The sequence below is a fragment of the Macrobrachium rosenbergii genome, chromosome 10, assembly GCF_040412425.1.
Source record: "Macrobrachium rosenbergii isolate ZJJX-2024 chromosome 10, ASM4041242v1, whole genome shotgun sequence".
In the NCBI taxonomy this organism is placed as follows: Eukaryota; Metazoa; Arthropoda; class Malacostraca; order Decapoda; family Palaemonidae; genus Macrobrachium; species Macrobrachium rosenbergii.
The window spans coordinates 27,086,816-27,103,067 of NC_089750.1; the positions used below are offsets into that span (position 1 = coordinate 27,086,816).

A 16,252-nucleotide genomic window follows, 5' to 3' on the forward strand; every position below is an offset into this window, starting at 1 on the left:
TTGAATATTACTAGAATGTAAGAGTTTTAGCTCATAATTTGGGTTTTTTTACCATTTAACTGTGATTTCGAGTTAAAGTTGACCCAAGGTTGAAATTTTGGCAGTTATCGTGATTTATATGAAAATATTTTAAAACTGATAAAGCTACAACCATGAGTTATTTTCTGTTGTATTCTATATGAAATTGCGCACATTTCCATATATAAAACTTTATGTAATCGGCTAATATAAAACTAAGCAAACATTACAATATAGAAAGAATTTAAAACTAATATATATAATAAAAAGTTTTTTCAAAAATTCACCATAAATCGAAATATTGTGCTAGAGACTTCCAATTGGTTGCAAAATGAAGGTAAATGATTGAATATTACTAGAATGTAAGAGTTTTAGCTTACAATTGCGTTTTTACCATTTCAGTCACAGTCAAAGCTTTTTGACAAGGTTGAAATTTTGGCAGTTATCGTGGTTTATATGAAAATATTTTCAAACTGATAAAATTTACAACCATGGGTTGTATTTTGCTGTATTTTACATGAAATTGTGCACATTTTCATATATAAAACTTTATGTAACGGCTAATATAGAACAGTGCAAAAATTACGGCAAAATGACGAAAGAATTTCTGAAATTTTTCGGCCCGAGTTAAGTTATGGGCGTAAGAAAAAGTTTTTTAAAATTCACCATAAATCGAAATATTGTGCTAGAGACTTCCAATTTGTTGTAAAATGAAGGTACATGATTGAATATTACTAGAATGTAAGCGTTTTAGCTTACAATTGCGTTTTCGACCATTTCGGTCAGTCAAAGTTGACGAAGGTTGAAATTTTTGTAAAAACAATAACTCGCTAGCTACATCCACTGACTGGCACCCAACAGACAATTTTAGTCGATCGTTTGATTCTGTCCAGTAGGCATTTCAGGGTTAATATAGCCATGAAAGCCACAGAAGCAACCTTTTTCTAGTTTAATGGAAAATATAGTGCAACAGCAATTTTAGAGAACCAACAACCTCCCCAGGAGGCACCAGCCTTCTGTCCCTTCACTTTTGAAGCAATCAGTCATGTGAAGACAGAATTTCAGAATTTTTTGGTGAATGGAAAACTAGAGTTTATGACAGAAATAAAGCCAAGTGTCTCTGCCATCCCAGTATCTGATAGTTCTACAAAGGAGTGGGCAACACTTGTCCTTTCTCATGAGTAATGGCTACCCAGCAATTTGGGACCCCTACAAGAAAAATTTCAGGACAGCTATGGCTGAATTTTATGATAGGTTCTACCCCATCAATATTATAATGTACACTACTATGCTGGAATTAGCTATTAAAGAGCTTCCAGGGTCTTCCAGAACAATGTTTGCTGCAGTAGCCTAAACATTTATGCAGACCCTATGGGAAGCACTCTGTGACTTTCTGGAGGTTCAAATTGAGTCTTAAAAGGAAGCATTGACATTGGTGGGCTTCAATATTTTGCTCCCCAATGTAACCTCCCCTACTACATTCTTCCCCCCCCCCCCCTTCTGTCAGGACCTGTTTGAAGAGTCTGTTGTTGCACAACTCATTGAACAAGCCTAACAACAGAATTGCACAATATATGCTGCTCTTGGAATAGGAAAATCTGGGAAACAATGCTTAGCACAGTTTCCTCTTCCTAAGCCTAAGAGAGCTCGGTATGAATCAGAGCCTTACAAGCCTGCAGTCACTACTAAAGGATCCCTCCAACAACAGAAGAAAGGGACTGCTTATTAAAGGCAAGGGAAGAGGTGGAGCCCAATAGGACTTGCATGGTCGGGGTTGTTGTATACAGCATCACATACAGTAGAAGTCCTCCCCTTGGGGACACAGTATAATTTTCAGAGGGCTTTTTCCAACTACCAGACCCTTCTTGAAAGGGCCAAAGAAAGGGTGATCCTTGACCTGTCAGGTTTGAACAAACACATTGCCTAAATTTTTGTATATACTGTATTGTACTTATTTATTTCATTGGAGCTCAGAAAAGAAGTAATTTAACTGGTGGCCTACCTAGATGATTGTCTAAACTGGAGAGCCACCAGAGAAGAGTGCTGATAAAACTTGAGAGTGGTAGTCGACAGACTCCATTCAAAAGGTGTTGTAATAAATAGGAACAAGTCCTGTCTTACATCCAGCAGACATTTTCTGAGGCAAGGACTTTGTTGGGATACTCTTTGCAGCTGGCTGTCTCTTCCCAATAGCACTCAAACCAGAATAAGCAAGTACCTGAGAAGATTTCTTGCACTGCACAACTTTTCCAGATGACAATTGGAGCAAAGTTTGGGCCTGTTACAGTTTGCATCTGCGGTAGATCTAATCCTAGGATTGCGACTTTAGGATGTAGTCTGGCTCTCACATGCCAGGGAAAGGCTTTGTTATCACCTTCATCTGAGATTTGGAAGATACTCTGTCTGTGGACCTGGTAGGGTTCGCTGGCAACAGGACAACCTGACTCCACCATCCATATGAGTGCTAATACATACAGATGCCTCCTTGACAGGTTGGGGAGGCTATTATGAGGATCATCATGTAGCAGGAAGATGGTCACCTGTTCGGAGGGAGTGTCATATCAGCTTCTCTGAGCTGTTGGCTATCTTTCTGTCTCAGGAAATTTAAACCTCCAAAAGGGACCGACACTTGGTTGTCCTAGGTAATATGACTGCAGTATCTTATATCAAGAGGTTGGCCTTACACTCAGCCCCTCTCAAGTCAGTAAAGGCCAACATGCTTCCACATCCGGAGGTGGACCGGCTTGCCACATGCAAGAACCATCAACTTCCAGTGTGTGTGTCTCTGAACCCGGACACAGGCAATAGCAAGAGATGCATTCCTACAAGACTGGAACAAATGGTGGACAATATACCTTTTTCCTCCATTGTCCTAGATTTTGAAAGTTTTGAACGGAACCACTTACCTAGTGGCCCCAAGTTAGCCGAAGTAATTGATTCCTTATTTCTTCAGCAACAGGTGAGAGAATATATTCCATTACCGTTTGCTGTTCTATCCTAGACAGAAGGAAGGGAAGTCGTCTATGCATCCTCCTTTCTGAGCCGTGACATTCATGTGTGGAATTTTTAAATCTTGTCTACCATGAAGATTATTTACATAACATTGCTAGGTACCTAGTGCAAAGACTATGGACTTCATCTATCCAACATACCAGTCCACAAGAAAAATGTGGTTAGATTACTTCCACACTGAGAGCCCAGTTGAAATCTGTTGAAACACTTTTACATCTTATTATATATCTTTTAAGGTCAAGTGCCTTGGCATTACAACAGTCATGGCATACAAGGCAGCACTGTTGGAACCCTTACTTTATGGTTTTGGAATTAATTTTAATATAGACATTGTTAATTCCCTTCTCCAGTCTTTTGCAATACAAAGGCCAGCTCTTGCAAGGCTTCCCATTCCCTGGTCCCTGAATAAGGTTCCTATTCTCCTGTCGTCCCCTCAGTTCAGTAGGCCCAATACAATAACAACTCATATGCTCCAGAAGGCAGTCTTCTCGACTGCTTTGGCATTAGAAGCTCAGATTATTTTACTGGGCTTTCTTAGAAAGGGACATCATTTCATCATTCATACACCTAGTTGTCATTTTATGTTGTCTCCTGGCCTATCGTTCCTGGCCAAGAATGAGGACCTTTTAAATGGAAAATCCATTTTCTGATAGGGAACTCAGTATTTCAGAGAAAATATGCCCGGTTCAGGAACTCAGGGTTTACCTAGATGTCATGGCAAGCATCCCAGATGTTCCTATTTTTCCTACACCCTAGCACAAACAAACCACTCTCTCTACATAGGCTGAGAACTATTGTACCTTCCCTCATTAAAAATGCAGATCCTCACTCCTTTCCTAAGTTGCATGATATCCTAAAGCTGAGTACAGCGTCAACTTTCTATGGAAATGTTTCCTTCAAAGATGTCTCAAAGTGAACAGGGTGGTCATTAGAGACAGTATTCCTGAACCAGAGAAGGCGCAATAATCCAGCAGCCACACCCGACATAATTAGGTGAGTCACTGTAGAACCACAATGGATAATATGTATATAGGTTCATGTGTTTCCTGCTCTTTATTGCCAAACCCTAATGGTTATCCAGAACGTATAAAAGGGTTGATAACCTGTGACTTTACCTTGGAATGAATAAAAAATTCCTGAATCACTATTGCCATCAGAGTGCTGTTCATCCTGAGATATTGCTGGGAAAGGCGCAATAACCCCACAGCCAAACCCGACATAATTAGATAAGTACCTTAGAACCACAAAGAATAATACATATACTGTATAGGTTCCTGTCTTGCTTCCTGTTCTTTATTGCCAAACCCTAATGGGTATCCGGAACAAAGAAAATGGTTAATAACCTGTGGCTCTACTCTGGACCAAAAATTTATTTGGGTTGTTGGGATTTGTTTCTTAGGAGCTAAGGCATTTTGTCTCCTGTCAATTTCTTTTGTAAGCTCCTTAGAGGACAAATAGCAGCTACGCTATAAAAAAACAGGTTTTGATGTAGGAAAAACTTACTTTTGGTAGTTGCTGTGAGTCCTCAAACCCATCCACTTTCCCTGGCAAAAAGGCCTGGTGTGTAATAAGGAAGATAGCCTGTTGTCACATCTGTGTGAGTAAAATGAAGGGAAAACTTAGGCAATCATTGTGTAGACAGGAGATAGAGCCCTCCTGTCCTGAATCATTTATATTCTATCACTGTGCCAACAGGCACTGTTCTGGCCGAGACCAACTATAAGAGAATTTCTTGAGATTGGCTGGTATGTCTTATGGAGCCCTGGGGGACCATGAGAGTGTAACTCCTTCGAAGATTCACAGTGGCTACCAAAAATGGTTTTTTCCTATGTCAAGACCTGTTTTTGTGGCTACAAATGTTCAACAACAAAAACAATTGTCTGCTTTTCTTTTTGACGTTAGAGGAGCTCACCATGACCCAGATGCAATTGTAAGTGGACAAAGAATTCAATGTGTCACAGAAACCAAATATTACGGCTTAATAAAACCCCAGGCCATATAACCCCTCCCCCATTTCAACTGGGAATATTAGGAAAAAAATAGTGTGAGCATGTAAGTACACACAAGACACATGTAAACATATGCATGGCAAAAAAAAACTTGGACAAAACCTGCAACTAGGACAGCAGAAAAAAATATTTTGAATATTAAGTCTAATGTTATTTACATGAGAAAACAAAAGCAGCGTAGATACAGCAAAAAATATTTTATAACAAAGTACCAGTAGTGATGAAAATACCAGTGAAGAAGGATATCAGACAGGTAAAGTCAGATAATTGACAGTGACAGTATCACACTTGAATTCAATAAAAAAAACATGGAAGTAGAAACAAAACCACCTTAAGCACAGCAGAAAGCATGTTATAAGAGAACCTGCAGAAAGCATGTTATAAGAACAAGCCACTTACACAGTCATCATGCACAAAAACATAAAGAAGTTAGAAAAAAATAAGTGTTTGTTAACAAAAACTTCAGTCATCTTCAAATCTTGATTCATAAGGAGAGACTTCAGCTTCCCTTACCTACCTTTCAGTTTGAAATGATAGAAGATTAAGGGTTAAAACAGTCAAGGATTGGCCTTGTCTTTTACATAGTAAACATCCAGTGATCATGGATAAGGACCATCCTTTCTATGTCAGAGCATGTCATCATATCCTCTAGATAAGACCTGAGACATGCTTGTCAGTGGGTATCATAAGTATGATGTGGATCAAGGGCTTACCCCTTAGAAGCTCGCTTATTAGTGTCATAATTTTAGACAAATATTAGACCCAAGATGTCTCTTAGGAGGAAATTAATATAGGTTCCTGATATCTCCAATGTCCAATGTATTTTAGAAGTTTGTGTAGTAATAGATTACCAAATTGTGAATTAAATGTTATAATACTTAAATATTTAGTTGCTGTTAATTTTGTTTTACTTATGGTATTGTAATTTATTGTAGTGTATTTTCCTATGAAAGTAAAAAAATTAAGTAAGATGGTGTCTTGTTGAGAAGAATTTGATGTATCTTTAATTTTAAGAAATCACTTTTCCAAAAAATGTATATGCTTGCATACTATTATGAAAGTTGCTTGTTTATAATTTGCTAAACTTAACTTTCATTTTTCCCATAGGATGTGGCAGGTCTAGCTGCTGGTCTTCCAAATCTTGTAATTAACCTCAAGATGCCTCTGCCTGACTTTAACCATATAGACTTCGTGTGGGGAATAGATTGCAAAAAGCTAGTGTATGACAAGATTCTTAAATACATGCCATACTTTTAAGAGGTAATGCATTTATAATTGCTGTTTGTTTTGAATATTATTATCATGAAATTTTCTGACTTTTATCCTTATCTAGCAACTTTATTCTTCAGTGAGGGGTAAAAATTGTAGCAAGGTAAAGTTAAAAAGTTTGACAAGTAAGTGGGAAGAGACCAATGGGAATAGAATGGAATGGAATATAAAGTTTAGGCCAAAGGCCAAGTGCTAGGACCTATGAGGTCATTAAGGGAAATTAAAAGTAAAAAGGATTGAAAGGTGTAACAGGAGAAAAACCTTGCAGTTGCACTATTAAACAGTTGTTAGAAGGTGAAAAGTAAGATGGAAGAGAGTATGAATGGAGGCACAGTAAAAGGAATGAAAGGGGTTGTGGCTAAGGGCTGAAGGGATGCTGCAGAGAACCTTGAATAATGACTACACTACCCCCTACAGGGCCAATGGGAACACTAGATGAAAAGTATAGGTTGACCATCACTAATCTGGCAATCAGTAGTCCGGAACAATCAGTAATCCGGCGCAAATTTCGGCTAGAGTAATTTCTAATGTTTCCGCACTAAATTTCAAATTTTTCGGTCGCTGCGCTTAAATCGCTCACGCCGCTTCGATTTGGTGGCGCAGTGTGCTGCATCAACAAACTGGTAGCCTAGCCTACATTACACTGAACTATTCACATATTAACAGTATTATACAAAACATCAACATAACAAATGTGCATCTTTTTCATGGATCTTTTAAAAAGTTATGCTTTACTACATTGTTTCCAATTGCGTATACAGTATTCTCATATTGCTTTTGTATTATAAATTGCGATCAATGTTTTGTTTTGGGAAACAATATCGTGGTGTTTATTTTGCCGCATTTAACTAAGTTCAAAGAGCTTTTCTTGCTTCTAGTTAGCTTAAATGAATATGGATACTTTATTTATTTGGGACACAGATAGTTTTCGTTATACGAGGTGTTTTTAAGTCGAAATATAACTTAAATACGTCTCATTGTGAAATTAATTTAGCTGCTTTTTTCGTTAATATATGACGTTCGCAGGAATCGCGGCTGGCCATTTTGGGGGCATGTTTGTTTTGTGTAAAAAAAATCAAGATTCCGTTCGCTATCTTCTCTTGATTTCATCATAATACGAGCTTTACGTATTTATCTTTTATCGGCGTGAAAACAGTAGTAATTTGTATTCTTTCATGCCCAGTAGTTTTGATTAAAATACATTCTCTCCAGTTTTATTTACAGTAGAGTTTCATCCATGTTGCCGATGCACGATAATTTATAGTCATTAGCAGCTTGAACATTGTTTTCTCAGCTTCAGCTACAACTTGCAGCTTAAAGTTACTGTAGCAGTATATTTCCCTGCCGATCTTTTCTCCAAAGTGAATAAGGGTATAGTGTAAAAAATATATCAGTCCTATTGTACAGTACTTAATGTCATTTGTAACATAACTACAGTAATTGTGTATTACCATACGATGGTTGAAATACAAGCAAAACAGTTGTTATCGATACAATTATTAGCAGAACAACAGTTTCCCGTTCGGTTGTTTATGGCTGTACGCATTTACGCAAGAGTATAACGTTACTAACAATACTTTTATCATTCTCTTTTACTTTTTTAACTAGCAGATGGAAGCAGCAGCGTAATCAGGCAGTGAGAGAGACCAAATTACAATAGACAACTTTTTCTCCATCTCTTTATCCCATCTTCTAGTTAAAAAAAAGTAAAAGAGAATGATAAAATTATTGTTAGTAATGTTATGCTCGTGTAAATGTGTACAGCCATGAACAACCGACCGAGAAACTGTTGTTTTGCCTATAACCGAATCGGATAACAACAGCCACTTACCTGGTATTTCAACCATCGTACAGTAATAAACAATTACCGTAGGTTATAGCAAAAATGACGTTAAGTAGAATAGGTTAGTTAGTTATAAATGATTTGTTTAACCAGACCTCTGAACTCTTTTAGGGTTCTTCTCGGGCTGGGAGTAGAATAGGACCGATACATTTTTACATTATACCCTTATTCGGTATGGATAAAAGGTCATCAAAGAAATATGCTGCTAAATTTAGGCTGCAAGTTGTAGCTGAAGCTGAGAAAACAATGTTCAAACTGCTAATAACTATACTGTAAATTATCGTGCATTGGCAACATGGATGAAACTTGATCATAATTAAAATTGGAGAGAAAGTATTTTAATCTGGGCATGAAAGAACATATTACTGTTATTTTTACACCAATAAACGATAAATACGTAATGCTCATATTATGATGAAATCAAGTGAAAATAGCAAACAGAATCTTAAATTTTTTTAAACAAAACAAACGCCCCCAAACAGCCATCGTCATTCGTCGTCTATTGACGAGAATACTAGATAAATTAATTTCACAATGAGACATATTTTAGTTATATTTCAACTTGAAAACACTTTGTATAATGAAAAATAACCTTGCCCATATAAATAAAGTATCTAGAGATTCATTTATGCTAACCAGAAGCAAGGAAAGCGCTCTGAACCGAATTAAATACGGCGAAATAAACACCGCATAAACGACTTCCAAACCAAAACACTGATCGCTATGACTGCAATTTATAATACAAAAGCAATATAAGAATTCAGTAAACCCCCGTATTCGCGGACTCACGTATTCGCGGATTTCTCTGTGGAACGTATCTACCCATTACTCGCGGAAAATTTGCCCATTCGCAGTATTTTTCACTGAGAAATATTCACTAATTACTGTATTTTCTTATCATTTTCATGACTAAATGCACTTTTTGTGATAAAACTATTAAATTACTCAGGTATAAGCATTTTTAGAGGGTTTTTCTAGTGTTTAAACTATCAAAATAGGCAGTTCTAAGTGTTTTTAGAGGGGTTTTAAGTATTTGCGGATTTTAGCTATTCGCGGGGGGTTGTGGCATGCATCCCCCGCAAATACGGGGGTTTACTGTATATGCAGTATTATTGGATACAGTGAATTAAGGCATTACATTTTAAAAGATCCATGGAAAAGATGCATATTCGTTATGTTGACGTTTATATAAAATACAATATGTGAATATAGAGTACAGTATAATGTAGACTACACTACCATTTATGTATACAGCATACATTAGTGTAGGCTAAGCTAATTCTTGTTTGTTATTCAGTTTCACTTTGCATGAACCTCCGGAATTAGCTGATGATAATTACTATACCGTGTATGTATAGTGTACTGTACTTTATAATGTAGGCTAGGCTACCATATATATATGTATACATGGTACTGAATACCCTAGTGTAGGCCAGGCTATGTTCGAGATACGTTTTGTTATTTCTTACATTTTTTCCAACAAGTGATGGTTTTTTTTGGAACCTAACCCCATCATAAGTAGGATAATACCTGTATAAGCATTTTTAGTTTGTTTTGTGTCTGTTGCACTATCAAAATAGGCAGTTCTAAGTGTTTTTAGAATTGTTCTGAGTATTTGCAGGTTTTAGCTATTGGTGGGCAGGGTATGATATGCATCCCCGTGAATACAGGGGTTTACAGTTATGTGTGTGTGTATGTATATGTATATATATATATATATATATATATATATATATATATATATATATATATATATATATATATATATATATATATATATATATATATATATATATGTTATATATGTTGAGTGACAAGAATTAAAATATTCAATAAACAAATCAACATGTGATAATTCCTTAAACACAAGGAAAGTATCATCTACATACCTCACAGTAATACAAAGGTTTGAAAGCCCTAGTGCTTTCAAACCTTAAATAAAATTAGGTATGTAGATGATACTTTCCTTGTGTTTAAGATATATATATATATATATATATATATATATATATAATGTGTGCAATGTTTATGCACGCATATGAAGGTATGACATATTTTTCAGGAATTTGTATTTTTCATAGCTAACAAATCTACAGTCTACTTCAGAATAAATCTAGTGCCAGCTGGAAGCTGGTAAAAAACATATAAAATTGTAGAACAAGGCATTGGTGGCAATGGGGTTCGGCTATTTTGGTGAGATAGGAAACAATTGACCCACCTTCACCCAAGAACGCCGTGACGTATCAGGTTTTTTACTGGTTTACAGCTGGCGCTAAAAGATTTATCTTAAAGTTAAGACTTAGGTTTGTTCTGTGTATGAACAAATGTATGTATATGTATGTATGTTGATACATATAAGAGATGATGATGATAATAGTTACAAATGTTAGTCCTGAAGAGGCAGAGTTTCTTGTGCATCAGAGTTGTAATCTCTCCTAGATAGACCTACTTCCGAGGCTAATGGGAGGAATGTCTTATTCCTTTTACAACTCTGTTGTAAAGTAACGGAACAGTTGTGTAGAAATCATATGAAATAGTCCTGCTCAATCATTAGTAGCTGTTTTTGACAGTGTCCCATCATTGTCTCCTTAACCCTAAAGTGTGTAAGGCCATCACCTGTCTCGAATCAGGAGATTATAAAATTCTTAGCACTACCTTTGAAGCTTCCCACTAGAATCTTGCCCCCACAGCATTTTTTGTATGTAAATTCCATGTAGAAGTTCCCAAACCACTCTTCAGTTCTGCTTCAGTAGTGATCTGGCTGACATTTCAAGTGGAAAAATTACACATGTAACCATAACTGATGTTTTGAACTCCCAGTTCAAGTAGGCTGTGTGGGTCCTCAGCAGGCCGTGTGCAGAGTTTCAGAAGTGTCTGGCTAAGTGTCAAGAAGAATCTTTGGTAGTGATGGTTCTTAGGGAAGGATACTTTGTACCTTTGGTTATTTTTACCCATGTCAACTTCCTGATATTCTTCTCTCCACACAGAGAAGTTCAGAGTTGGAGGGGTATTTTCATTTTCAGTCTCAATAAGTTTATTCAATATTACTCCCTTCTCGCTGAGTCGTTCATTATGGTCTTGGCAGCCTTTTGTAAGGGCAAAGGATGTTTTCTATCGACGTGTAGGACACGTACTTCCACATCCCAGTGCATCTTCAGTCAAAGAAAAGTATTCTCCTTTGTGTTGGAATTTTTAGCAGGATGGATTCATCTGCTTTGCATCAGAGTAGTTCTCTCATTTTTGGACAATGGGTTTGTTCTCACCAATTTGTTTCTGATGACCTTTAAGGTGAAGAATTATGTTTCATGTCTAACCACTGAGCTGGTCATTTTGTTCAATTTTGACTAATCTATGCATTTCTAATCTACTCAGTTGTTTATCTGGGGATGAAGATTAGCTCTCTCTTTTTGGGGGGTTTTTCCATTAGAGATAGATAGATAATTTTCTACTACTTTTGAGAACTCTAATGGGTTGGCCTGTAGACCTCAAGAACTTTTGTCCTCAGATGTCTTGGAGGCAGATTGGGGGCCATTCAGAGAAACGTTTGATGTCAGGGAGTTGGAAGGTAAACAGCCTACAGCTTTCGGCATTTTGGAATGGTCGTACGCAAGCAGAACATCAAGTCAGAGACAATATTATCGCAGTCTTTTCCGACAATTCAACTTCTCAATTCTTACATAAGACGACAAGAAGACACAGATCAAGAGATTTGTTCAGGCCAGCAAAGAAACTTCCCTCTCCTTTGGACAGAGCCCAGCAACATCATCCCTTGACTTCATTTTGTCCCAGGGAAAAACATTGTTATTGAAGACCAACTCAGCAGAAATGGCAAGGTCTTCAGTCAGATAGTCTCCTCTTCCTCAGATTTCCAAAAGTTGTGGAACCACAGGGGAGACCCAACACCAATCTATTCATGACTGCCATAAAAAACTACTCTCCCAGTTTACTGCCCTCATGCCAGGATCCCCAGGCATAGGCAGTTGATGCCTTCCTTCAGAATAGTCAAATCTAAACCTTTATGGTTTTTCTCTGTTTGCTATTTTGAGGAATACTCAACAAGTTGGAGCTTTGCAGAACACGAAGGATGATTTGTTCCTACACGAATACAAACCCTCGGTCTTTATATATGGGTTTAAGTTTCAGCAAGCTGGAATTCCAGCTGTTACACTTTTGTAAGGAGATTATGGTAACAGTTGCTGATGGTAGGGGCGGAAGCACCGCCCACCAAGTCAGTAAACATTCAGTTCTACATAGTTTTCTTTTGGCCGCAGTCTGGTATAGACGTGCATTGATTTCTCTGTCCTGCCGTTTGACTATGTCTTCTGTGTTTGAATATATTTGTTTTTATATTTTGTATATATTGATACATTGAAACATTTCAACATGTTTTTCAGTGTCTCACAAATGATATACTGTATTCACTTATTCTTGCTACATACCCATATTGACTCATTTTAGCCTGTATAAGTTTTAAAGCTCTTCTCCTCATCATTTTACTTGCTTTTTCTTATTAATGCAAACCAAACTCCTATCTCCTTTATATTTGTTTCATGTTCTGTTTCCTGTATCCACATAACTGTGGAGAGTTGGAGGGATAGTTCCAACTCTTGATGCCATCAGTTCTATTTTCAGACATCTCTCGACCTCATTTAAGAACTTCCCTCTTCAGCATTCTTTTCCTTGTTCTGAAATGCCTTTTCATGAACAATGTTTTTTATTTAAGACTACACAGTTTCTTATAATGTTGTAATGTATCAGTCTTTCAGATGTTGTTTAATTAACCCTTAAACGCCTATTGGACGTATCATACGCCGACTAAAATTGTCTGTTGGGTGCGTTGGATCACTGCACGCCGACTACAAAAATTTCAACCTTCGGTCAATCTTTGACTCGACCGAAATGGTCGAAAACGCAATTGTAAGCTAAAACTCTTACATTCTAGTAATATTCAATCATGTACCTTCATTTTGCAACAAATTGGAAGTCTCTAGCACAATATTTCGATTTATGGTGAATTTTTGAAAAAAACTTTTTCTTACGCACGGCGTAACTCAGCCAAAAATTTCATAAATTCTTTTCGTCATTTTGTCGTAATTTTTGCACTGTTCTATATTAGCTGTTACATAAAGTTTTATATATGAAAATGTGCACAATTCCATGTACAATACAGCAAAAATACAACCCATGGTTGTAGCTTTATCAGTTTGGAAATATTTTCATATAAACCACGATATTTAGCAAAAATTTCAACCTTCGGTCAACTTTGACTCGACCGAAATGGTAAAAAAACGCAATTTTAAGCTAAAAATCGTACGATCTAGTAATATTCAATCATTTACCTTCATTTTGCAACCAATTGGAAGTCTCTTGCACAATATTTCGATTTATGGTGAATTTTTGAAAAACTTTTCCTTACGCCCACGCCAGAAATTCTTTTGTCACGTTGTCGTAATGTTTGCACCGTTTTATATTAGTCGTTACATAAAGTTTTATATATGGAAATGTGCGCAATTTCATGTAGAATACAACAAAAAATAACTCATGGTTGTAGCTTTTATCAGTTTTGAAATATTTTCATATAAATCACGATAACTGCCAAAATTTCAAGCTTTGGTCAACTTTAACGCGACCGAAATGGTAAAAACGCAATTATTAGCTAAAACTCTTACATTCTAGTAATATTCAATCATGTACCTTCATTTTGCAACAAACTGGAAGTCTCTAGCACAATATTTTGATTTATGGTGAATTTCTGAAAAAAAAATTTTTTCCTTACGTCTGTTTGTGGTAACTCGCCGAACATCTCAGAAATTCTTTTCGTCATGTTTGTCGTAATGTTTGCATCGTTTTACATTAGTCGTTACATAAACTTTTATATATGAAAATGTGCGTAATTTCATGTAGAATACAACAAAAAATAGCTCATGGTTGTAGCTTTTATCAGTTTTGAAATATTTTCACATAAATCACGATAACTGCCAAAATTTCAACCTTCGGTCAACTTTAACTCTGTTAAATGGTAAAAACGCAATTGTAAGCTAAAACTCTTACATTCTAGTAATATTCAATCGTTTAACTTCATTTTGCAATAAATTGGAAGTCTCTAGCACAATATTTCGATTTATGGTGAATTTTTTTTTAAAAATAACTCATGGTTGTAGCTTTTATCAGTTTTGAAATATTTTCATATAAATCACAATAAATAGAAAAAATTCGATTTTCGGTCAACTTTAACTCGACTGAAATGGTCGAAAACTGCAATTGTAAGCTAAAACACTTACAGTCTAGTAATATTCAATCAATTAGCTTCATTTTTCAACAGACGGGAATCCTCTAGCACAATATTTCAATTTATGGTGAATTTTTAAAAAAAAATTTTTTTTACGTCCGGCTTACATGAATTCATGCATCATTTTGTGATAATATTTTTCTGTGTTGCTTTTGATCGTTTTAAAATTTGTTATATACCAAAATCATCACAATTTAGTGTACAATACTAAAAAAAATTAACTCATTAGCTTTAACCGTTTTGTTTTACAGCGATTTGTATAAAATTATATACGTTTTTTTTTCGCTGTCATATATTCCAATATTTATATATGATAATGATATTTTTTTCATTTCTGATGGTTGCATACTAAATTTCAGGCAATGACAAAAAAATGAGCCACAAATGAACTCTTAATCTTAAAAACTAAGCGTGCTGTGATTTTTTGAAAAACTTTTTTTTGGCGCTTAACTCACCGAGTTTGTCTGGCATACGGGAGACGTTTTTGTAAATAGGGCTTCGGCGTTAAAGGGTTAAGAGGATTGAGACAAGGCAAGTTTTCATGTTTCCAGGAAGGGTTTTATATTCAGTCAAACGAGGATAATGCTTGCCTAAACCTAGCAATGTAGGGGCTTTTCTATTTGACATAGTTGGTGCAGGACGATGGGAACAGATCTGAGTGCTATTAAATGAAACTCTGACTTTCCGTAACCTAATTTATTACCTTAACCCTTAAACGCCGATTGGACGTATTGTAAGTCGACTAAAATTGTATGTCGGGTGACGAGCGGTCTGCACCCAACGTTGTTACAAAATATTTCAACCTTCGGTCAACTTTGACTCGACCGAAATGGTTGAAAAACGCAATTGTAAGCTAAAACTCTTACATTCTAGTAATATTCAATCATTTACCTTCGTTTTTCAACAAATTGGAAGTCTCTAGCACAATATTTCGATTTATGGTGAATTTTTGAAAAAAAAAACTTTTTCCTTATGCCCGTGCACGGTAACTCGGCCGAACATCTCAGAAATTCTTTTGTCACTTTGTCATAATGTTTGCACCGTTTTATATTAGTCATTACATAAAGTTTTATATATGAAAATGTGCGCAATTTCATGTAAAATACAACAAAAAACAACCCATGGTTGCGGCTTTTATCAGTTTGGAAATATTTTCATATGAATCACGATAAGTGCCAAAATGTCAACCTTCGGTCAACTTTGACTCAACCGAAATGGTCGAAAAACGCAATTGTAAGCTAAAACTCTTAAATTCTAATAATATTCAATCATTAACCTTCATTTTTCAACAAATTGGAAGTCTCTAGCACAATATTTCGATTTATGGTGAATTTTTGAAAAAACTTTTTCCTTATGTCCGCGCGCGGTAACTCGTCCAAACATCTCAGAAATTCTTTTGTCACTTTGTCGTAATGTTTGCACCGTTTTATATTAGTCGTTACATAAAGTTTTATATATGAAAATGTGCGCAGTTTCATGTAAAATACAACAAAAAACAACCCATGGTTGTAGCTTTTGTCAGTTTGGAAATATTTTCATATAAATCACGATAAGTGCCAAAATTTCAACCTTCGGTCAAATTTGACTCGACCGAAATGGTCGAAAAACTGCAATTGTAAGTTAAAACTCTTACATTCTAGTAATATTCAATCATTTACCTTCATTTTGCAACAAATTGGAAGTCTCTAGCACAATATTTCGATTTATGGTGAATTTAAAAAAACTTTTTCCTTACGTTAAAATATAGAGTAACTCGCCGAACATCTCGGAAATTCTTTCGTCACTTTGTCGTAATGTTTGCACTGTTTTATA

The 16,252-nt window shown here is 36.0% G+C and overlaps 1 protein-coding gene across 6 annotated transcripts in view; it reads left to right on the forward strand.

The window, feature by feature from the left end:
• Positions 1 to 16,252, forward strand: part of LOC136842568 (gastric triacylglycerol lipase-like) — a 141,450-nt gene that overhangs the window by 112,195 nt on the left and 13,003 nt on the right. For all 6 annotated transcript variants that reach the window (XM_067110061.1, XM_067110056.1, XM_067110057.1 and 3 more), the window contains one exon: positions 6,147 to 6,299. In XM_067110061.1, the coding sequence (XP_066966162.1) occupies positions 6,147 to 6,296 (150 nt within the window). In that variant the 3' untranslated portion in view covers positions 6,297 to 6,299. The remainder of the gene's footprint in view (positions 1 to 6,146; positions 6,300 to 16,252) is intronic.